Genomic DNA, 25,818 nt, shown 5'->3' with positions numbered 1-25,818 from the left:
TACTATATCATGATTTTATATAAACAATTTGCATACTTCTGTGATTTCCAAATCCTGGCTGGTTGTTAGTAAATTGTTAACATTTAATAGGCACCACAGAGAATTTTTTAGATAATCCCCCCATTTGCTACATCTACTCTAATTTCTATATGCTAAAATTTACAAACACAGTGGTTGAAAGCACAGGGCCATGGGGCCAGACCATCTGGGTCAAATTCCAGTTCTGCAACATAGTATCTGACCTTGGGCAAGTTAATTGATTCGAGTTCTACTTTCTTTATATGTAAATTGCGGTTATATGCTTAATGAGATTGTTGTGATGATTTAAGTGAGAATGTATATAAAATCCTTAGCCCAATACCCAACACATTATAAATGTTTAATAAATATTTCATAAATGTTTTTGATGGTGCAAAAAAGCTGTCAAATTTGATGACACAATCTGAATTTTAATATTTCACAATTTTTTGTTTGAAGTCAATGACATTCAACACACAATTTCAGACTCTGCCTTGTGCAAATGAAAATTAATCCTATACAAACTCTACGATAAGACAATTTAATTTTTGCATAAAATTTGCCCTTTATAAGTAACTTTTATTATACATTTTCAATTGAGGGAAAGCAGGGCATAATTAACAATCTAACTTTCAAACTTGAAGTTTCAAGAGCAGTAAAAGTATTAATTTGCAATCAACAGCAACCTAAAAAGCTAACTAAAAAATTAGTTACATAAAACTCTTACTTAGTACTTATCCTTATTGCATCTTATCAGTTATAATGTTGAGATAGTGGTTCCTATTGTGTCCCGGGCTAGATGTACACAAGTTTAAATTACTCAGTAGCCAAACCTTCAAAGAACACACACACACACACACACACACACACACACGCACGCATGCACGCACGCACGCACACACGCACGCACACACGCACGCATGCATGCATGAGGGTACTTCAAAAAGTTTGTGAAAAATGGAATTAAAAGATAATAAGAATCTTTCCATGAAGTTTTGGAAGACCCTGCATGTGCATAAACGCGTGCGCACACACACACATAGTACTCTATACATAAAACTGTATCACTGCAAATGGAATCTACTGTAATCTGGATACATGCGGTATCTATACTTATTCTTCATCTTCTATAGCAAAATATAAAAAATAGCTGTATTTCATGGACTTAATAAATTTCAGAAACCACCTCTTTTCCTTAAGTTATTGTCCCAAGAAAAAGTTAAAACCTATCAAATTTACAGTACATTAATCCTGCAAAAATAAATATAAAGCAAGACTCAAGGAAACTAATTTTTTTAAAAGTTTTGTAATTAAGCTGTCAGGTTTGTGAGTACTCTAGTCACAAGAATAAGAGAAAGTATACAAACTGAAAATAAACCTCACACACAGATGTAAATAAAGCCACTCTAGGTTGCCCATTAATCCACAAGTGGCATATTCATCTTATTTACAGTATTATACCCCCTGCCATGATATTCCATTACAGAGTCACGCTACAGACTCCATAGTTAACACTGTAGTAACCGTTTCTTTTTAAACATGGTTTTGTTTCTGTATTTCCCTTTTGGCTTCTCCTCCCAGGTTTTTTAAAAAAGTCTGTATGATTAAATGTTCTTAGATATTGCTAGAAAATGTGGATTAAGTTAGCGAAGTGATGTTTGAGGTATAAAACATGATTAATTTTATGTTCTTTCTTTTCGAAATATTTTAACTTTCCTGTTTGTCATGATCACAGTGCTCCATGTGAGCAAGTACTGCTCACATACTTTTATAAGTTTGTGAAGGAAATTTATGCCACCCTTTAAGTTAAAGAATCCAGGGGTTTAAAAAAAAAAAAAATACACACACAACAATAATATTCATGTTTGTTTGCTTTTTATGAACCAGTCCTTCTTAATCACTCATCCCTGTCCCAAGTCTCCTCTCTTAGACAGGATTTCAAGGTTCAACTAAATTTTGATATCCTCATGTTGTCTTCACAATCACCAACCCATCTAGAAGCACTAATAGAAATATAAAAATATTTACAGAAGTGTAATCACACAGACCTAGGTTTTGAAGCCTTAAGGGGCATTGTTTTTAATTGATAAGATTAATAACCAAGCTTAAGAGGGAAATATAAACTTGTTGGTATGAAAGGACTGCCAATGCATGTTCACACTGCAAATCCTGACGCAGACAATAGGATGAGATCTGTATTCCAAAACAACTTTTTTTTTTTTTTTTTTTTGTCGTTTTTTCGTGACCGGCACTCAGCCAGTGAGTGCACCGGTCAGTCCTATATAGGATCCGAACCCGCGGCGGGAGCGTCGCCGCGCTGCCAGCGCAGCACTCTACCAAGTGCGCCACGGGCTCGGCCCTCCAAAACAACTTCTAAAATGATTACGAAGGTATGAGTTACCTTGAACCAGTTGTCTAATACTGTCCCACTCATTTTATATGCAGAAAAAAGTAATATAAAGCCATGAAGTCATCTTAGATCCTTTAAAGACCTGATACTATGTTTATAAGACAGGCGATTATTATCAAGTGTGCATTTAAAAGCTATATAGAATTATAGACAAAGGTTTCTGAATATAGCACTTGGCTCAGTTTAGCCTGAACAACATATTTTATAAGCAGTAAAGGGTGGGGAGGAAGAAGAAGATGAGGAAATAACATTTGCTAGATGTCAAAAGTGCTATGGAAATCAAGTGGAGAAAAGCTGTAGGTACTACATAATGGGGGGCCAAGCACCCGAGATACACGGGGACTACAAGGCAATCTGGTGAGCAAGGATTCTGAAGTCAGAGAGGTCTGAGTTCAAATGTGACTCTACAACTTAAAGATGTGAAAATTTGGGGAAAGGTTCAACTTCTCTAAGCTTCAAGTTCCTTATCTGTAAGATTGGAGTAATGCCCATCTCATCAGGTGCACACGAGGATTGAAATAGATAACAAATGGCTAGTACTACAGTGCCTGAATACATGGGCTCAAAAATATTAATGTACTCTCTCTTCTCCTCAAACATTTTTAGTAGAAAACTGGAAGAAAAAAAAAAAAAAGGAAAAGAGAGAGAGAAAAAAAGGATACATGTCTTCCATCTTGAAGATACATGAAAAAGAAAATGGGCATTTTTCAATTTTATATGGGAGCATATCTCAAAACTAAAAATGAGGGGAGAGGAAGGAGGAAACAAAATTTAGGATTATAATAGCCTCATAGATTCAACTGGTTATGGAACCTGTACAAAAAGAACTTTTAAAAAAGGATGTATTGGGTAAGCTCCAAATGACTAGACTAATCAAAATTTCTCTAAGGTGAAACCTACTGATGAGCTTTGGGATTGGTAGAATTTAAGGTGACTTGTTAACTTTAGTTCTGTTAGGAAATTAAAAGGGAATTTCTTGGCCATTCAGCCAGTTGGATGTTTTTATGATTAAAACAGTACATCTATTTTAACAACCGATCTTAAGAAGCAAATCTTTCTGGAAAAGAACTCTAACAATGTGAACAAATATTGGCAGGATTACTAAGTCAGATGGAACTCCACACTCTTAGGAAAAAGGAAAAAATACAACTTTATTTTTGTAGAAACTTGGTATACAGTGGAAGAGTCACTTAAATTCATAGCTCATTTACCTTATAAGCTGAAGTCATGACACAAGAATAAAATTTTACATGTATGGATCCTGAGCTCATGGGTACTGAAAGGTTCAAAAGGAGGGCTCAGGTTTCACAAGCTTTGTAAGTGATCTTTTTATACCATATGACTAAGAACATATTTATTCATGGAGAGCTTATGATCCTAGGCTTCTGAAACTATCAAACTGAGAGAGAGGAGAATGTTTACATCCATGAACAGCCACAAAAATCCATAAAAGCTTTAGGAATAAAAAATCTCTCTTACGGATTAAGAAATGCAGAAAAGTATCCTGCAAAATTATAACAAGTGGGCTTTAAAACATTAACATGCACACTGGCACCAGCGTATTAAAGACGTGTGGGGGTGGGTGGGCAGGTGGGGTAGTCCTAGACACTATTTGGTGGTATTATACCACTGATACACACAAGTCTAAATGAACATTTTCAAGAAAAGCTCACTATCAGTCAAAACAAAACAAAAATCACATTTCTGGCTCTGACAGATTCCCAAGCTATATAAAGGAGTCTTTTGAAGGAAAAGAGGTAGGGAAACAGTACTAGGGGGAAGTGAGGTGCTTTTGTTCTATGAGTTTTGTATGGAGGTATAATATTAGGGACTTAAGTTTCTATAAATGCAGTATGGTACAGCTGCAAGGCTAGAGAGTTATAATTATGATACGTGTAATCTACATTAGTTATAAATATTATGGGAAAAGTTCTATTAATTATGACAAGAAAAGATCATCTTACACTGAACCTAAATATTTCATACTATATTTTAGGCTCTTTCCTACTAATTCTGTACTCAGATGGGTACCTGGTAACCAGCTTTTACATACTAATATTTTAAATAAATGCTAATTCAATTAACTTAACATCAAGAAAAAAATATATTTTATATATTTTTTGGAATATATGAATTCATTTACATAGTCTGCATTACATTACTTGCTCTTATAGTAAACCACTAAGTTTAATGTATAAAGCCTTAAAATATTGCAAATCCTGATAGCTGTATATACTTTCCTAAAGTTTCTTCGAAAAAGGTCTAGAAAACCGAAACTGATTTGGTACAGAAAATTTAGCTCATTAATGTCTTCCATAGCCTTATACCATTTTCCCCAATATTATAGGATGGATTAACAGGGCTACAATTTTAATATAAGTGAGCTTTAAAGGGAAGAATCAGCCCTTAGCCTTAGGTACTGCATAGATTTTTTCCTCTTCCTCCTGTAAACACCCTACTTGATTGATATGTAACTGCCAATTATATAACTTGAAATAACAAAGCCCCAACACTGAGAAATCAGTGTCACAGGAAATACAAAAACAAAACAGCACATTTCCTAATGAACAGAATCAGGAAAAGAAACACAATTTAAATATACCATAGCTTACTGCCTGGATTTTACTCCTCTTGCAAATAACTCCAAGTGACAGAAGTGCCCCAAACCAGAAAACCCTCATGTTACTTGTAAGGAAAACTCTAAATTGGAGGTATGGAGTAGGGTGCTGTTGACAAGGCAGCCCTTTTTAAAATTTACTTTTGCTGGTTACATAATTTTTAAAAAATTAAAACTTAAAACCCAGAGTACACTGTCAAAGAAATTGTGCTGGAAATCAAAATCCTAAATAAATCTTGATAGAATTACGGTCTATTGACTATTAATACATCAGTCATATCTGTGACATAACTTTGGAAAGTATGCAGTATTTCTTAGTATGTAAACCAGCTCTAGAATGGAAAGACAATGCCTGGATACAGCAAGAGAAAGGTAATGTAAAACCCACAGATTGTCTCTTTCTTTCCCTTTTCAGAAATTGTGCCTGGCATTGTGCAGCTGTGGTACTGCCATCATCATTCCCTCTGTTTCCAGTCTTGCTAATTAAAAGGTTGATCACAGAACAATGCTCTTCTCATTAATTTCAGTGTTCCGATTGGGCAGGATCCCTGCTTACGCCACCTGATCTTTTCACACTGCTGAAGTTAATGTGACAGGAGCCCAAAGATGGATTACCTGCTGCCATATTGCCCATCGCCTCCAATCAGGAGCTATCTGTGTAAACTGATTGTTCTAATTTGCTCTCATTATTTTTACAATATCAGGAGAAAATAACGCACACAGCTCACTGTCAAAGCCATGAAAATCAGCCATTAGTTAAACCCAGACACTGAGTGGCTTTATTAGAGGCAATGCAGTTTATTGATGTAGCTCCAGTCAAACAAGGCAGCATTTGCTTCAGTACAAGGAAATGTTTATGCTGGAAGTAAATATTTATTGTGATAATACCCACAGCAACAAGATATTTTACAAAACCCTATTCTTACTTCAGAAGCTTTGTTTTGACACAAATTATACAGCAATGAAGTGTTGGGTTGGCATAAAAAAGTAGGTAACAGTTAATATACACTCAGTAGCATGAAAATCTATTAACTCAAATCTATAAGCACTCTTTACCTCTTATACTTTGTGTAAATAAGGAACCCTATTCCGTGACTATGAATGCCAATCAATAAATAAGGGTGATTCTATCTTGCTCCATACAACAAATATTTTTCAGAAATAGAAATTTTATTACTTAGGAATCAAAATTATTGCTATAATGATCATACAGGTACAACTTGAAATAAGACTGTATTCTTGTAAAATGTAAGTTTTTCAACAAGATTGGTTACTAATCCTAGTATCATAGATATTCACAATACTTTCCAGAATTAGAAAAGCAGCAGCAAAGTAAAGCCAGCTAAGCAAACAAGCTGGATAAATTTAAATCATTCACAGGGGCTGGCCCGTGGCTCACTTGGGACAGTGTGGTACTGATAACACCAAAGCCACGGGTTCGGATCCCTATACAGGGATGGCCGTTTGGCTCACTTGGGGGAGCATGGTGCTGACAACACCAAGTCAAGGGTTAAGATCCCCTTACCAGTCATCTTTTAGAAAAAAATAAAATAAAAATAAATCTTTCAGTAAGTGATGGTTTCTTAAAGCAGAAGGCAGAACTCTGCAGAAAGATTTGATATCCAATGAGATAATATCTTTAGAAGATTTGTCCTGAACACAAAGAAAATAAATTTTCATTTTGTTAACAAAATGCTAAACGCCAGAAGAAAATACATTTAAACTTGGCATTTCTAGATTTGCCTGACTATGAACGTTTTGTAGAAATGTTAGCTAAAGCCTGCCTAAACAGCATTTTAGGAGGCTGAAGAGGAAGGTATAAATACTAGAAACCAGTGCCTTTTAAATAAAGCAATTTAACTAATCCACACTCTCATTCCCCTACCTCCCCTTGTTAGTATTAGGAGGAAACATGGCTTCCTCCTGTTTTCGTTCTACACCAAGATTCCTAGGTAACGTAGAGGCAAGAGTATGCCCTTCTTGCTGCTCCCTTTTTAATGGCCACTTTTCTTTTTCTAAGAAACGTGTGCCATGCTTTTCTCCTTAAAATTCCTGCACTAAAAGACTGCACCATACTGCACTCCACAAAACGTGCTGATGGCGCCAATTACAAGCCCCCAGCCGAACGCTCCAGCCCCCACCATTCGGGCAGATTTATGCGGACTCTTGCCGACGTTATTACAAGTCAGAGTTTATTGGGAAATTGTTACATTATGCGGAGTGTCTAACAAATTGCTTATGCTGCTATAATTGGATTACAACAGCCGCTTGCTCCCACCGGTAAGATTAGGCAAGTAGGACTCCTGCCGATCTCTGAGCGTTAGCAGTAATTTTATTTGCCTTGCCTCTCTCTTTCCTAACAACATGCCTCTCTCCCTGCCAGCTGTCTGCTGAAAAGGCACAGGCTTGTTCCTTGGCCCTAACAATGCAATTACAGCCCTGCAGATCGCACTGTTTGTGCATTAAGTACAGAGCCAAAACGAGGCGAATTGATCGTTTGACTTTTGGAGAAGCCATGTGATCTCTCTGTGCGGGTGATCCGACATGCATCAGCAGGCAATACTGCAGTCAATTCTTGATAAAGAACTTTCTTCTTCCACCCCTCTTTCCCGCAACCTTCTCTCTTTTTTCACTGAGGAAGACACTGACTGGGCTCATCTCACACTAATCCAGATCAATCCACAAAGACAAACTCAATCTTATTAGCTCCCTGGCTAGATAGAAATGTGAATACATTCTAGCATCTTGAAGAACCCCAGTCAGATATGTCAGTGTTTCCCAACAGCTGAACCACTGCTACTATCTTAAAAAGAGGTTCATAAAGAGTTCACTGAGGAAAAGAAGTTTACAGAAAAACTATAGTTCAAAGAACTACAGAAAGTTTTGGATTTTGTCAAATAAAACTGGACTAGGAATAGCTTTGTTATAGGCTCTGTCTACATTCAAGGGTCATTAAAAATCAGCACTGAAACCTGTGTCATGCCCTTCTCTGCCAAACTGCTCTGCTGGAAGATGCTGGGGGCCAGTGTGCACAATCAATGTGGCTGGACTTCAGGCTTAAAAACAGCCAGCCCAGTCAGGGCAAAGTTTTAAACACAATTTGTTGACATCTTTCAGTTTCTTGTCTTTTCTTGTATGTTTAATGATGAGTGCTGGTAGCAAGGAGAATGTGCAAGCATTTACTATGATTCTAGAGCATAATTCATGAAGATTCTGAGCTGGAGTCTGGACTTTTTTTTAAGTTAACTCTCTTCTTGGTTGAAAATGGTTTAAATTCTGCCAATTTTAACATAGACCAAGATTCCTTACCAATGGATATTCTACTTACAGTTCTTGAAGCAACAAATATGCAGTCAATCTGCTGATCCATTTTGGTGCCCCATGCCTGTATTCTTACATATCATGCACATCTACAACAGAATGTATTCTTACATCTTTAATCTGATAAACACATGAACTCTCCTCTTGACCTTGGAAAAGTCACGTTATCGTACATGTCTCAGAACCTCTGTAACCCAATTAACACATTAAACTAATAAACATTTATAGATGAAAGAAAAAATATTACTTCTGAACTTCATTCCCACCTTTCTAAAATAGCAATAAGCCTAATATGAAACATGTTATACTCCAGAGTTTCCTCAGCCACCTCAGCCTCAATGATACGGTTGAATCTTATTATGTTCTCTGCCAAGCTAATGTTTAGACCTGACAGAGGCACCTGTGCAAAGAATGGACCATCTGACATGCTACTTGTGGAACAGTATATTAAAGAAGCCTGTTAACATGTAGTTTAAAACTCAAAAGAAACTCTGAACAGCTGAAATGCCTTATAAATAGCGCAGACCCAGAGGAAGTGCAAACGTCTGCATTGTGAATTGTAGATCTTAATTACCGACAATGGCTGGTACAGCAAGTAGCACAGAAAAAAAGTGAAACAGTTGCACTGTTCATGGTTGGCAATAATTCTTCAGGAAAATATTTACTATCAATCAGTTATGAGAAAAGGGACTCTGTGCTCGTAAAACAGCACGTTGCTTCTCATACCAGGACCATTTTGCTTCAGCATAATCTGAATTTAAACAGCTTGTTTCCTGCGGATATAATTTTGGAAATAAATAAAACAAGTCTTCTATCAAAATCTGGAGTGAGTGGGAAGGAACATCACATTTTTCTGTCGCAGTCAGTTTCAAACAGATTATTAGTCTCAAGTAAAAAAACAATAACAACAAACAACAACAACTAAACTACAGTACATCTACAAATGACTTCTAAAGGGGTTTGTTTTCCAGACATAAAGAGGCAGAACTTCTATCTGGGCTGGGAATCTATGTATCCAAATAACTCAATTTTAACTGTATGTGTTTGTGTATGTGTGTGTGTGTGTGTGGGTGTGGGGAAGGGAAAAGCCTAAAACTAATATTTTCAATAATATTTTAGTCAATTCAATAAAAATATAACATAAAAAAATTAATGCTCTTCAGTTTTCTACTTAGTTTTCTTTCCCAATCAAAAAATATTGTGAAGGTTGATTATCAGGCACAATGTGATTATGGACTTTAAAGACTAAGTTGACAGTCAATAATTACTGTCCATTTAAAGCTACAATAACTACAGTGCTCACCATGCTCCAAACACAAATCTCATGAACTACAAGGCCATAATTAGGAGAAAGGCTTTTGAAAAAAATAAACATTTTGATCCCTCCAAATACTACTCAGATCAAACTATAAACTGATAAAACGATACTTCCCTCATTTTTATTTTTAAATATTTTCTTAGGTCTCTTTCTTCAAGTTAAAAATTCAGAAGATTATTGTCAGCATAGGGTAGCAGTAGTTTCTCTTACAGCTTTGTTTTCTTGTATTTTAAAGAGCACCAATGGGTACCCTTTTCATAGAGCTATTATAAGACTAAGATGTTTCTGGCAAAGAGTCACGTACAGTGTTCTATAGGTGTCCAATCATAACAACCTTGCTGCTTTTAAGGAAATAACTGAAACTAATGTCTTCTCTAAAACTCACATAAACAGTATTCAGTAATAAAGTTTTGGATTATAATTAGTATTTCTACCCAAATCAATGTCACTCTTACCAGAATCCAGTTTCTTTGAACTAGAGGACAAAAATGGTTGATATCACTATATTGCAGTTATTCTCACATGGAGATGATTGGACATTGAGGCCACATTGGAGCACAATCTGAATCAACAACAGACACTTGCACCAAGTTAGAAAAACACTGCAGCCGTATCAATGCAGCAGACGAAACTATTCAGTTAAGGGCTAACAGTGAAGAACAGGAAATAGGGACAACCTTGCAGACATACAAAAATAATGGCAAGTCATTTCTTTCAAAGGTCAAGCAATAAATGAGGCCAAATAGAAACAGTACAGAATCATGAGATACATGCAACATATATAAACAAAAAAGGGAGAATTCACTATTCCCACGCTATTGGTAGCCCACTGGAGGCTGTTGCAATAAAGAAATTTTTTTCAGCTACATGTTTTTATTTGTCATTGATCAACTGATTATTTGGCTCAAATCTGAAGCAACAAACCAGAAGACAGGATGTGGGCCAATGAAAGGAACAAGGAAATTGGTTGGGTTACAATAGGAAATGATAGAAATCATTATTATATTAGAGTATTTAAGGGGACAATGAAAAGATATAGGTGTCAGAATAATGTTAAAATAAGCAAAAATGGGATGAGAGGGTCACCATCTGGGAACAAGTGAAACAGACTGATAAGCAGCAATGAGAAAACATTTCCTCACCCAAGAGTGTGGAAGAAATTACATCATTGTGCCAGATGCCAGAAGATTTCTAACCATGCACCACTGAAGTAGAAGGTGGGAGAAACAAACGAATAAACAAACCCCACATAATACTGAAACACACCAACATAACTGTGTAGCTTAGAGATCCTGGCTTACAAACTATGGAGAAAACAAAAGGAACAGATGCTCACTTGGCCAGCTCTCAATGAAACACATCAAAATCACCACCCTGTCCTTGGATTGGTGTTCATGCTAAGATTTTACCTTGTTTAGCCAGAACTCACCCACTTGTAATGAAACTGAGAGCAGTGTGGCCAAAAAGGAGAAAGGCCCAAATAATTGTACCCCTATCTCCGTGTACAAATGCTGAATATAGAATAGTGTCAACTGGCACTTGCTAGTTCTGACTAAATGACTGAAAAAATAAATATATGTAATTTATATGACATCTTGCAGCAAATTATTAAGACATTTGAATATGAGACACAACTTTATAACTAATGTACTTTATAACTATAATTTTTAATAAATTATTTTAAAAATTTATTTTTTCTTAGTTTTTATTTTTCTTTTTGTATTTTTTTGTATTTAATTTTTAATAAATTCTGTCATTTCTTATGGGGATTACTCCATTGGTTATATTTTATATGATATATTTTCAGTTGATAAAGTAGGCCCAGAGACTACTGCATGTTTTAATACAAAAATAATAAAAAATACTGTTGTTGTTACGGTCTGAATGTTTGTGTCACCCCCAAAACTCATGAAAGCAGAAAGTTTATGAATGGGATTAGTGCCCTTATAAAGGACACCCCAGAGAGCCAGCTAGTCCCTTCCATCATGTGAGGATGCAGCAAGTGAGCCTTCACCAGACACTGAATCTGCTGGCACCCTGATCTTGGACTTCCCAGTCTCTAGAACTATAAGAAATAAATTACTGTTGTTTATAAGCCATGCTGTTTATGGTGTTTTTTGTTATAGCAGCCTGAATAAACTAAAACAGCTGTCCTGGGATTACTGTAGCAAAGGATGGACACTACCTGACACTAGTCCTGGCTTGAATAATAACAGTAAGTAATTGAGGGCCTGGGTGTATAATACAAGATTGAACTAAAATAGTTAAAGTTGGGAATGTTGTAACAGTGACAAATCCCTGAATGGTTATACAAGCAATGTTTTTGCAGATAAGCAAAGTAAAAGTCTAGAAACAGAACCCATACTGAATATTACTTACTCCTGAAATAATCAAAATTGCTGACACTTGAATTTAACTCAAAGTTCTTGAAATAATCAAAATTATTATGGAAAATTTGAGTAATGGTTGATATGAAAAGTCTCAGGTCTCTAATGCTTAAAATTATTCTTGTATCTAGGCTATAGATACGGCATATATTTATACACGAGAAAGAGGTAGCTCATAAGCATGACTAAACATACTTGTCCACTCAGATGAAGATCACCAAAAGCAATATTTCTAACTTTAGCCACTCAATAAATAATAACAGTGATATAATAATTAGGTGTTCTATAGCATATCTGATGACTCTTGTAATGATATACTCTATACTTAATTGCATTTAAAAACCACAAACTTATACAAATAATTGTGCATTATCTTATTCAAATTTTACTGGTCTGTGATTATCTATAACTAGTGTCAAGCAACAAATGTGAATCAGTCTAAAATGTGACCAGAATACAAGGATACTTCAAAAAGTTCATGGAAAAATAGAATTAAAAGATAATAGGAATCTTTCTGTAAACTTTCTGAAGTATCCTAGTATATAACCAAAAGATTCTGTTGCAACTAAAGAGATGGAGACTTCAACTTGCAAGCCTCCGAATAAAATGATGTCTGTTTGTATTATTTTTCTTAAATATATAATTCTATAATAATCTTTTACAACAATACTAAGTAAAGATGCCTATAGATACAGCATTGCTATAATGTGGCATATTACAAAATTAATGAGTAATATTACTTACTTTGGTTACACAATTTTCAGTCTTCATAGCAGTGCTTGCTAGACATACTGTTTCTTGGTTTAAGCAGAGTCTGGCACAGCTGTTATAAGTCTGTAAAGAGAATTTTTTGGAAACAGGTTCTTTTAGATATGGAAATACTGTCATATACAATTTTCAAATTCTACTCTATTTCTCAAAATCAACACACAAATAGATTTTATCTGTAAAGTCCAGATTTATGGAGCTGATGGACAAGGTAGAGAGGGGAAGGCAAAGAGAGAACCCATAAAAGCCACTAATGTGGCTATGAACAACTATGTGAGCAGCAGTGGCTTTGTTGTATGTATGGAAGGTGGGGGGCATTGGTTATGCAGCATTTTTTAAATGCAAATTTTAAGGGACCTTAAAATGTCTGTTCTGTTTAAAACAGCAATTACTATTTTAAGAATAAGATTATTTTTATTGTTTTTCTTACCTTCAAAACCATCAAGACTGGAAAGGAATGAGAGTGCATGTTTCTTATTCATAACAATGGATAAAATAATTTTCAAACTATGCAGAATATGATTCTAAAACTAATAATGAATTCTTTTAAGATAATCTCCATACAAGTATATTAAGCTTTGATTTTTCACTACAGGAAGAAAAAAAGATAAACCAAACTTAAGAGCAGAACATTAAAAAATGATAAACCAACATTTATCCAGATCTTAAAATCACCCCATAAATACATTTAGTAGACTGTTCAGGATATAAATTAAAATAGAACAAACTACAGGAAATGGATTTAAAAACATTGGTTATAATATATTAATGCTAAATTTATGGTAAGTAAACTCATTACTAATAACTGGCAAATATATTAATAAAAATAAAATGTTTCCTTTTAGCCTTAAGTTTTTACTTAAGCAAATTTAAGTCAGTGTGTGGCTGACTAAAGTGCTTTTCATATGCAAGCTCTATGAATTTGCTTGTTCTCGTGTCCCAGAATTAAGCATGGAGCGCCTCCTCTACTATTCTGCAGGACACTGTACCCTACTAGGCAAAGTCAAAACACTGCATTTAAGCAGGTGACAGTTTCATAATATCACTGTTTTAAAGGATAAACATTTAAGGAAATATTAAGTGGGAGAAAGCCAACAAGCCTTTCAGAATATTATCAGTATCTTCATTTCTACTATTCAGATGTTATGTAATAAAACACATTTTCTTTTCTTTCCCAGATGCACTGTATACTTGTTGAAAGTTAACTCTATAAAACGCATATACTTTAGTTTGTGATTTTTTTTCTATTTATAAATTTAGTATTTTAACTGTTGCTTATTTATGGTTTTGGGTGGTTTTGTTCATCTGTATACCACCATGTTAATTTGTAATAGAAGTACATTGCATAGTATATATACTGACATCAAAACACTTTGTAGCAAAACAAACAAAAAACACACAGATTGCTAGGTTCCGTCCCCAGAGCTTCTGAGAATTTGCATTTTTAACATGCATGTAGTTGATGTTTATACTGCTGGTCTGGGAAGACACAGACAATCTCTCACAACCAACAATAGAAAAAAATCTTTTTTTTCCAAATTTTAAGATAATTTTAGACTTATGGAACAGTCACAAAAATAGTAGAGTTCCTATATACTCTTCACCTAACCTCCCCCAATGATACTTCCCTAATACTACACATACCAGGGGAGACTATGCAAATATTCTGTTTCTGCTTCAACTTTTGCCTGTTAATTTTAGCATCCATTGTGGATCTTGCATATGGTAATGTTTACCATGGTGTTCTAATGGTGAATTTTTTATTTCCCTCTTTTCTTCTACATTTATTAATGAAAATTCTTTCTCTCTCCATTTATTTATATCAGCATGGACACAGACATTTTAAGAAATTTGGTTTTGGTCAACTATCATTCTTTGGAAAGAGAATAGGTAGATACGAATAAAATTTAAGAAAAAAATGAAAAAAAAAATAGTGGAGATATATAGCTCCCCACCAATATCATAAACTGAGTTTTTCCTTTTAAACAATTTAAACTTTAAAAAATTTATCCACTTATCTGTTTTATTCTTATATCATTTAAGTTGAAATTATTTCAAACATATATTAAAAAATTAATTGATACATTTGCGATTAATGTATAGATAGGGACCACTGGTAAACATATATACTGGGCTTGGGGTTTGGTATTTCTTTTACAATGACTAATACTCAAATATTAAATACGCACACAAAACGAGAGTATTTTTTGTAATGAAATGTACCATGTTTTTCAAAGACATTTATGAAGTAATCTGTTACTACTGAATAAAATAAAACCTTTTCTTGAGTAAAATAAAACTTTAATCTAGAGTTCTGATTCCAATAATGGCAGAAATGTTTGTATTGGGTTACCCTTCCTGCATATAACAAGTATAAACTACGAAAAAATATCTTACAACTACGTAAAGGCACTGGACATTGACTTAAAATAGGCAGAAGTGGGAAGAACAGACTGATGCTGAAAGAAGAGAACCACACTGAGTGAGATGTGCTTCTCCTCTCATGGCACTCACCAGATCCACTTGGTGCAGGGTGACTAGAATTCAAGTAGAAAGCCACAGTCTATCGGCTTCAGATATCAGAGAATAGAGTTCAAGAGTGCCATAGTGGCTGACAATTGAGACAAGAAATTCTAGAAAGGAGAGACAACCATGGGGGAGGGAGGAAGTCTCAAAAAATGCTCATAAATTTCCTTCAAATCCACGGCTAACCCCCAAACTATATATTTAAAGGGAAGACTCCAAGGGTTCCAATGGAAAGCAACAGCTGGAAGGCTGAAAGGCCTGAACAGAGATTCCAGCTGCTGCCCATGAAGGGAGAAAGAGTTTCGAATTTGACTCCTACCAGAGGGGCTTAATAAGCATTTCAAACTTTCCACTGAAAACTAAGAAAAACCATGAGCTGAAACTAAAGAGTATGCCTTAGGACTAAGGGTAAAACCAAAACACACCTGACCTAAAAAATGTAAAAACAAGACTTCACAAGGTCACAGTAATCAGTCAGTAATTTAATCAGAGGAAGATTTTAAAAAATACAGAATGTCTACTACACAGTAAAAAAATGACTAGACATGAAAAGAAGATAAATGGGACCCATAATTAAGAGGAAAATGAATTTTTAAAAAATGACCCTGAAATGACCTAGTTGTGGGAATTAGCACATAAGGGATCTAAAGAAGCTATAATAAATATTTTCAATGACTTAAATGAAAGATATGATCACAATGAGTGAACAGATGAAAAATTTCACCATACAAATAAAAACCTAAAATGAAATAAACAGAAATTTTAGAACTGAGAAGTCATTATCTGAAATTAAAAATTCACTACATGAGCTTCAAAGGAGGTTGGAGGTGGCAGAAAAAAAGCTCAATGATTTTGAGGACAGATCAATTGAAATTGTATAAACTGAAGAGCAGAGAGAAAAAAAGAACAGAGTCTCAGTCATTTGTGGGACAATTTCAAGTCATCTAATGTGTAATTGGAGTCCTAGCAGGAGAGAAGAGAATGGGGCACCAAAACAGTTATAAAAATAAGATCAGCAAATCGCAAGCAGATTGAATACAAAGAAAACAAACACCTAGACCAAACACAGTCAAAACTGCTGAAAACCAGTAACAAAGACAAAACCTTGAAAGCAGACAAAGAAAAAAGGAATGTTATATATCTGGGAGCAACAATATAACTAATGGCAGGCTTTTAATTATAAACAGTGAAGGCTGGAAGTCAAGTTAACAACATTTCAAAAGTGCTGAAAGGATGAAAAACTCAAACCAGTTCTCTTACTTTAGAAAAGAGAATTACAAAAATGAAAAGGGAGAAATCTTGAACAAACCCTGTAGTGTTGGATTGGAATTGGAGGTATCAATGTGAACTCACAATTTTCAAAATATATACATACAGATGTACAAGAAAATTTAGCGTTTAAATCTTGGCTTCTAGATACCATTCTACATTAAAAGGAACCATAGATCTCCGGAGAAATGGCTTATTACAAGACTGACCAGGGAAAATACAAGATGAACCTGGAAATACTCAGAGAATGATGGAGGTATGTCAAAGGGGTACAGAAGCCAGCCTAAAGAGGCTCTCAGCCCAATATGGAAAAATCTGAGTATTAGAAGATATTAACAGATTACAACCTGTTGAATAAATAGGAAACATTTCTGGAGAGACCCAATTATCAAAATGGACACAACACAAAATGGAAAATCTGAATAGCTCTATACCTATTAAACAAATTGAAATTGTTACAAAAAAATCTTCCCACATAAATTTAAATAATTACAAAAAAATCTTCCTGCAGAAAACTCTAGGTCCAAATGATTTCAATGGTGAATTCTGTTAAATTTTAAGGAAGAAATAACATCAGGATTATACACAAATGCTTTTTAAAAATGGAAGAGAAGGGGAAGACTTACCAACTCATTTTATGAGGCCAGCATAACCCTGATACCAAAACCTGACAGTTAACTCATTTTTGACATGCACCCATGTAACTCAATGGGGTAAAGGAAATTCTTTCAACAAGGGTGCTGAAACAACTCAATAAAAATATGTCAAAAATAATGAACCCCAAAGTCTACAGCACATGTAAGAATCTGAGATGGATCATAGGCTTAAATGTAAAAGCTAAAACTTATAAAGCTTCTAGAAGTTCACAATCATGAAAAATGCAAAGATTTCTTTGGACACAGGAAATAATCTAGAAGAAAAAATTGATAGGCTGGACTTCATCTAAAAATTAGAAACTTCTCAACAAAACATCTTGAATAAATAGGGAAGCCATGGACTATGAAAAGATATTCAGAACACTTATATCTGACAAAGGACTGTTATCCAGAATTCAATATAGCTGAGTTCCACAACTCAATAATAAAAACACAATGTGATTTTTAAAAAATGGGTAAAAACTTAAATGGATACTTCACAAAAGAAAATAGCTGAATAACAAATAAGCACATGAAGAAGTTACTTAACCCATGCTCACCAAAAAGCTTTATAAACATTCATAACAACTTCATTGATAAAGATGGAAACAGGTCAGGTGTCCATCAAAAGGGGAATAGAAAACAAAGTGTAGAATCTTTAATCGATGGAATAAAATAAAAAAAAAAAAAAGAGAGAGAGAGAGAGAGAATAAGCTACTGATATACACAGCTACATAGATGGATCTCATAAACATTAGGCTGGGTGAAAATCAGACCCCCCAAAAATGTATAATTCTATTGCATGAAATTCTAGAAAAGGCAAAACTAATCTACAGTGACACTAAGCTGATCAATGTTTGATTCATTGTGGATGGGGAAATTGGAAAGGAAACCAAGGGAACTTTCTTGGGTAATGAAAACGTTCTACAGTTTGATTGGGGTGGTATTTACACAGGTAGGCAGATTTATCAAAAATTCATTGACTTATACAATTAATATCTGTATAATCAATTGTATGAAAATATTCAATGGAAATATAAAAAGCATATGCAGTTAACATTTTAGAAGAAATTATAGAGGTTTGTTCAGTTAATAAAAATCATGCTATTTTTCTGAAAAAATTATTATAAAAGGCAGAAAAACTAATTTGTTTTTCTTCAAAATTATCCTATTTCCCCTTCACGAATGAGTACAACATATTTAGGGGGGTATTAGATATATACATAAAACCTGTTCCAGGCCTGAGGGAGATTCCAGAATAAGACTACATATAGGCTTTTATTTTCTGGATATTCCATCTGTAAAATGGGTATATGACCTTGCTTTTTTTCCCCAAGGAAGTAACATAGATCAGTAAACCAAAATTTGTCAGTCCTTTGACCACTGGAATAAAAAGGCTAAAACATTTCCATTCAATGTTTTACTATTATAAGATTCCTTCCAGTTTGAAATCAAACTAGTAAATATCATAGCCACAAGCAAGATTAAGTTCTGTCCTCCTGCAACATTTGAAAAGGTATGCCTTTGTGAACCAGAGGCATAGTTTTGTGTTGGAGTACTTTAATACATTTTTATATTGCATATAAAGCACATAAGCATAAACCAGTAAGATGCCTTGCTGAAAACTACCTTCTTTGTGAAAGCAGGCTGTAATTCTGAACAAGTTTTCAATTTTCACACTGCTGCTAGGGTAAAACATTTTAAAGAGTTTAATTTTTTAGAATGGATTCAATGACATAGGATTATCTAACAAAGTAATGGCTAATCAATAGAAGGTTTAGTTGTCAGGTGAAACATATAACACACTAAAAGGGATTGATTGCCAGACTTCTCCTTATTTACTAGAAGGTATATATTTAAAATGACACAAACTTGTTACCAGGCTGCATTCTTTTAACCTCGCAAAAAGCTGCTTAAGAAATCTGTTTAGCAGCCCTATAGCAAAACAAGATATAGTGTAATGAAAATAGCTAGTGATTGAGGGGGTAGGGGGGAGAGAGAGGGACCTTCAGATATATGGTAACATCAAATCATGTCCTGAGCAAGAATATGGGATAGAAAAAGCAAACTACAAAGTGACATCTAGGGAAACTAGAACTGGGCTTTAAAAATGCCACGAAGATGTTACCGAATCTCATTCAATAGATGCAAAGCTGTATCTCATCTCATTCCATGTTGTTCTTAGGGCAGATTGTTTTAGGACTCACGCAGCTGGGCACAATAGGCTTTTTCCCTTTTTTCTTTTTCTTTTTTTTAACGGTACATCCAGGTTAAGCACTGAACACAAAATGAATTGGGCCCATATGGACTTTTACCAGAATATAAGCTGTTTCCTTTATAATTTATTCACAGTATCTCAACTCTCTATATGAAAATACACTTTTTATGGCCATTGCAACCCAGGAGTTCAATAATATTTTTTCTACTAAGTCAGTGATTACACAATTTATCAAAGAATGATTACACTGAAATAAAAATAAAACAAAACACCAACCCCCTATACAGTCTTCCTTCCTCAAAGTAATTTTAAGAAAGCTGGTTATTAAATTGCTTCTTTTTGAAGAAGGGTTTCATAGCTAGGCACAAATTGCCAAACCATGTTTTTTAAAAAATGTTATTAGATTCCAAAGGGTTCAGCAGAAGTGGGAAGTTATATAAACAAATCACTTCATCAGATTTGGAAAGATCACTTTTGTCTTACTTAAGAGATCTACATTAATCACCTTTAAGGTCTTTTACATGGACTATTTAAAATAAGTACAATTTATTTATTTATTTCAAACGAGGTGCTCCTTCCAAAGTATTAAATAATGTCTACAAATGCAAAAGCATTTTTATAAATAGGTAATTAAAACAGATGACTAAAATTAAGTCAAGCTGCAAGACATTACCCAGAATGCACTGCTTTTTTTTTTTTTTTTAATAAACATCTTGGGCAATTTTTTCCCATCCAAAGCCCAAAGCACTTCGTGGGGGAGGGGTGGGGGAGGAGGTAGGAAGTTTCATACTGTAAAAAAACATATATAATGAAATAATGCCAAATCCCAAACTAAAGTATTTACAAGATAGTCCCTTAGGCATAGTTTGTCATATTGCAATTACACCTTGCCTAACCGCCAAGTCGAAGTGCTGATTATTGCCGCTAGAGGGAGAAATGTCTTAACACAAAGCAATGGCAGATAGGGAATGGGTTTTCTTGAGCAATTATCAGAACAAAGCTCCCTTGGCTGTGTGTACCTTCTAATTACTCAATACAATTAAAATGACTAACCTAAAACAAATAGAAAAAAACCCTGCCTGCCTGATATCAGGGACTTCATTAAACCTTTCCTCCTCATCAATCAAATCAGAAAGAAGGGAATGCCATCATATATGAACATTACAGAGCTACTAAAGGAAGTAAATTCTGTATTTTTTTTTTTTAATGGAAGAAAAGCAGTGGCTCTCTTAAAAAAAGAAATGTGGTATTTACCCACATGGATGCTGCCTGAAAACAAATTGTCCTCCAAAGAACAGAAATACAGTATGTTATCTCTCAGTTCACTGACTTATGAATGACTTTTTGTTGTTGTTGTTTTGTTAATACACACTATAATGTCATCTTCTGTGTCAGTGACTTGCTTTTTCCTCCTACTCATCCAACTGTATAAGGGAGCTATACCCATCAGACTTCCATGCTTATACTGTCTGTTTTAACTTTAAGTTGTTCTCTGCTGTTTTTTGTGGATCTACTCTAAGGAAATGTTTATAACAACATAGGAATTTTTTGAGGCGAGGGGGGCATGGTAGGCAAGGAAAACAGCTAGTCCTTCTAAGAACTTTAGTTCTTCTAAAATGCTTATGTAGTACCTTTTATAAGGCCTGGTCATTAACAGAAGATGACAACAGAGTCATTTTTCTTTCAGCTGACAATTGTGACATTTTTCCAGCAGTGTGCAAGGTGTTGAAAACCTGGCAGCTGTTACCTCCTGGGATGAAGATACTTTTTTATCTTCCCTTGACAGTTTAACTCAGTGGGTCAGCACCTTTAAAGACTGCAAAGTATCCTTGAAGAGGATGGAAGCTTGAATTACTGCTCCCTCCCTAATCAATGTAAACCCTCACTGCAGGTGAAGTCTCCATCTATAGAGGTGCATGGGGGAGGAAAATGTAATGCCCTGAGCCAGATGGTTTTTATCTTGTTTTTAAAGAATAAAGGAACAAGCTAACAAGGGAGACAGCTACTTTGTTAGCTTCTTGGCCTCTCTCATGGCTTTGCATCCCCAGGGTTCCAGCTACACAAGAGAAAGAATACAGAAAAACGTAAACACTTAAAGAAATATAACTAGAGGGCTGGCATCATGCTGCTTTCAAAGAGTTGAGAGAGCTCTGCTCAATGCTTTATTTATCACTGCCCACGTTCTCAGGATGGTAAGTGGACACATACACAAAGGGAATGGGGGATGGGGAAGGATTAGACAGCAGTCACAATTTACTCAATTACAGAGAAAGGCAGGGCTGACAGATCCTATTAGCACCAATGTGAAGCAAAGAAGAGTTGCATGTTGTAATGCTACATGTTCAAAAAGTAATGAGTACTTTCATGTATCCTCCCAGGCCTTTGCCCTTGATTGCGGATATGAATAAAAGCAATAAAAACAGTGGCTATGGTTTCCTTGGCTTCACATTTTACCAGTAAAAGTAAAAAGAAAATCGTAGCTACTTTGTAAATACTTTAAATAAAAGTTCATATGTAACGCCAAGAGATGAGAAGATTATTCTGAAACTAAGAAAATTAACTTTCTTTACAAGGATACACTGCCTTAGTTATTCCCCCAACTCTCCCATCTTCTGATGTTGGAAATGAAATGAAAAAGCAGGTATAAAAAATGACTTGGTGACACAGGGAGTAGTATCTTCCAATTTGCTCCTTCGATATTTCTCCGAATGTCTTTGTCAGATTTTGGACTTACTGTTACAGTGGCCTTATAATACCAGTCAGGAATCAAGAGGTGTTCTTTCCTTCTCTACTTTCTGAAAGGGTCTGTATGAGACTGTTATTATTTTTTCCTTAAATGCTTGCTGAATTCACCAGCGAAACCATTTGGGCCTTTTGTGTTAGTTTTGGTAAGATGTATTTTTCAAGGAATTTGTCCATTTCATCTAAGTTGTCAGATTTTTGGCATAAAGTTGTTTATATTATTCCCTTATTGTTCTCTGAATGTCTATAAGAACTGTAGTGATAACTTTTCTTTCAGCTACTCCAATATTTAAATAGCTCTCCAAACAAACATATAGTGATCATGTCCTATCAATAATGGTAAAACTTTAATTTAGAATAATACATGTAAACTACAAATATACTTAAGACAATACAAAATTGTCAGAACATAATTGAACTTTTCATAATCAAAGGTGAGAGAGTTCTTGAACTCCCATTAGAAATATATGGAAAAGAATCTCAAGTTAAGGGAGTGGCCCACATGAAGCAAATCCTACTTACATCAACATTAGCTATAAAGTGGCCTTGACATCTTTTTGCCTATAGAACTAGACTACAAAGAAAAAAGAAAACACACAAGAACAAACAAACAAATTAGCAAGTGGCACTTCATTATTGTCATATGCAATAGAGAAAGAGGGAGTTTAAACAGCTTATATATTACATCCTACCTTCAAAAAATCAGCAGTGGGGTAATCAAGTTCAGGGCAGTCCTGGACAGCTGCCCTGTGACCCACTTCTATTGACCCCTGCTATTCATCACTCTTCCCTAAGATTCAGAGGGCAAGCTCCTAGGGAGTGACCACCACAATAGACAGACACAAGCCAACAGTAATCTGGTTCAAGCAAAAAACCAGATGGCACTGCAATAAATTTACAAATCTGCATTCATGGGGCTGTTAAAACACCCAGAAGCTAAAAGACTCTGAGGGCCCCAGGAGGATCTCCTACTTCCCTGTTTCTAAAGACCATTTCTCTTTCTAAGAATACTGAGTTCATGCTCTTCACAAAGAGAATGGAGATAAAACCCTTTACAAAGGAGGGAGGGGGAAAAGTCTCATGACCTAATTAATCTCCAGAGCTTGGATCTCAACACTGAATGACAGATATTAGAAAAATCATTTTGTAGCAGTAGGAAGGGGGAGAAAAGGTTGTTAAATTAAAGTAGAGGAGGTATAGAGAGCCTGCTAAAACAGCAATGAAAAAACAACATTAAATCTCTTTCAAATACTACACAAAACAGATCTTGCAAACAGAAAATGATTCAATAACATATGCATTTATTTTTAAAATGAATCAGATTAGTCCTATGTGTGACCTGCTGGTCCATCTGTATGTGCTGGACTTAATAGACACGATTCTCTCTCTTGCTTCAGTTTGAAGTATAAGAGAGATAAATTTAGTTTAATTTTCAGCAGATCAGCCTATCCATTTTCCAAATGGACCATCTGGATCAGCCTATTAAAATTAATTTATAACTCTGCAGAGTGAAAATTCGTTTGTTAGCTTAAATAAAGTTGCCAAAACTTTTTGTCACGTCATTGTTTTCTGACAGTTGTTTCTGAATAGTGGGCACAGTGTTTCCGCCTCTAAATTTATCTTATTTAATATTGTTCTATTGATTTAGATTTATAGATGAGGTGTGAATCTCCAAATAGTTAAAATTGTAACTGTCTCAACATCAACTATGGATCATTCAGAGTTTTTGTTTTTTTTGTTGTTGTTGTTTTAACAAAGCTTCCTGAACTTGTTCAATTCCATTTACTAAACAATTATTTTTATAAAAAAGAAAAAATTGCCAATCCCAAAACATTTGAACACAGTAAATAAAAAATGAATGTCACATATTTCCCTCTAAATTAACACTGTAAGCAAACTTGAGTTAGAAGGCAAAAGTAGAAACACTTTGAGATCTGAGTTTCAAATCATTGACTAACTAGGCAAGTCATTTAACTTTTCCAAGCCTCCATTTTCTTCATATATAAATTGGAAATCACATCATATTTAGCAACTTTACAGGGTTATTGAGAGGATTAAATGAAATAAGCATCGTGCATGGTGAGTGCTCAACATATATCAGGTCTCATCTTATTTCCTAGAACAATGCCATAAATGCAAGTAAATTAAAATTATTTTTACTGCTACTCATCTTATATAATTTATTAAAATGAGTAAGTTGCATACTTATTCTTTGGCAACACTGTAAGAACTTGTTTTTGCTGCCAATAAATGAGGAAGATACTAGAGGTTGCTACAGGCAGTGAGAATAAATTTTAAGCCAGAGTTTTGGACATTTTAATTTTTAAAAAGAGAGCACCATGGAATTGAACCTTCACAAGTAAAATGTGTTACCTTTTGGAAGTAGGACAGAGTGGTGAGCAAAAAAAAAAAAAAAAAAAAATCCATAATGGCCTTTTCTTCTAGAAAAAGCAAACAAAATATTGTTCAGGTTAAAAGGAGCTAACTTCATTACAAACACTCTCTTTTGATTATTAATGTTTTAAAAATGTATGAAGAATCTTAACAGGAAAATAAGGTTTAAAGTCAACTATTCTATTATCTGCACTTAGGAAGCATTTAAAGTTATTTTCCCTGAGCAAGAAAACTTTTCTTTGATTTTGTATTCACTACGTGTAACCAACTGACTGTACTATACTTGTATACCTAGGATGTTTTTGAAATGATTGGAAAAACAATGATACCTGATTAAAAGTGATGGTTATGGCCAGACCAGCTTCAGAGTACTCTTAATTTAAGCTTCAGTGCTTAGAGAATGGCAAATTAAGGGTTTCCTGTCTTTTGTTGTTGGTAGCTTTTTATTTTAAGTAAGACTAAATTTCATACCTGTCTAAGTGAATTCTTCTCTGGTATTATCTTCCTAGGGGGTTCGCCATTATTACAGTCTTCTCTCTCTGAGGAATTCTGTGAAAGAAAGTAAGCTTTAATTCAGTTCTCATTATCTTCAATCTTATTCTGTGGGAGTAAACTGAATTACATTTCTAATTCTGTAAGCTAGCACACTGTGTATATCTATGCATTTATTCATTTGAAGATTTATATATATACAGACATACACATATGTAAAGAAAAACATACACCCATGTATATACATAGATGTATGTAAGGATCTGGGTGGAAATTATTTCATATATGTTTAAACACTGCCCAGGAGATCACATTCATTAGAAGTCTAGTTTATCGCTCTTTGGCATAGGTTGACACTGAACACAAAAAATTGCCAGTCAGCACTTAGCTAATGACAACTTAAACCACGATTATTTACCTTTACTTTTAAATAAATAGTTTTCAACTACAGCATATGTTTGGTTGGTATAGATCTCTAAGTCTGGGTCCTAAAAAAACAGTTCCGGGGCCGGCCCGTGGCTCACTTGGGAGAGTGTGGTGCTGATAACACCAAGGCCATGGGTTCGGATCCCTATATAGGGATGGCCAGTTAGCTCACTTGGGAGAGTGTGGTGCTGACAACACCAAGTCAAGGGTTAAGATCCCCTTACCAGTCACCTTTTAAAAAAACAAAAACAAACAAAATACCCAGTTCTTTCTTTTC

General features: G+C 34.8%; 1 protein-coding gene across 3 annotated transcripts in view; it reads right to left on the bottom strand.

The window, feature by feature from the left end:
• Positions 1-25,818, bottom strand: part of BTRC (beta-transducin repeat containing E3 ubiquitin protein ligase) — a 166,191-nt gene that overhangs the window by 60,841 nt on the left and 79,532 nt on the right. For 2 of the 3 annotated variants that reach the window (XM_063102018.1, XM_063102020.1), the window contains 2 exons: positions 25,095-25,172; positions 12,816-12,905 (listed from right to left, as the gene is read on the bottom strand). In XM_063102018.1, the coding sequence (XP_062958088.1) occupies positions 12,816-12,905; positions 25,095-25,172 (168 nt within the window). The remainder of the gene's footprint in view (positions 1-12,815; positions 12,906-25,094; positions 25,173-25,818) is intronic. The other variant, XM_063102019.1, reaches the window with a different exon arrangement.

Source organism: Cynocephalus volans, chromosome 7, assembly GCF_027409185.1.
Source record: "Cynocephalus volans isolate mCynVol1 chromosome 7, mCynVol1.pri, whole genome shotgun sequence".
Classification (NCBI taxonomy): domain Eukaryota; kingdom Metazoa; phylum Chordata; class Mammalia; order Dermoptera; family Cynocephalidae; genus Cynocephalus; species Cynocephalus volans.
The sequence above is the reverse complement of the archived record's forward strand: the minus strand, read 5'-3'. Positions and strand labels throughout refer to the sequence as shown.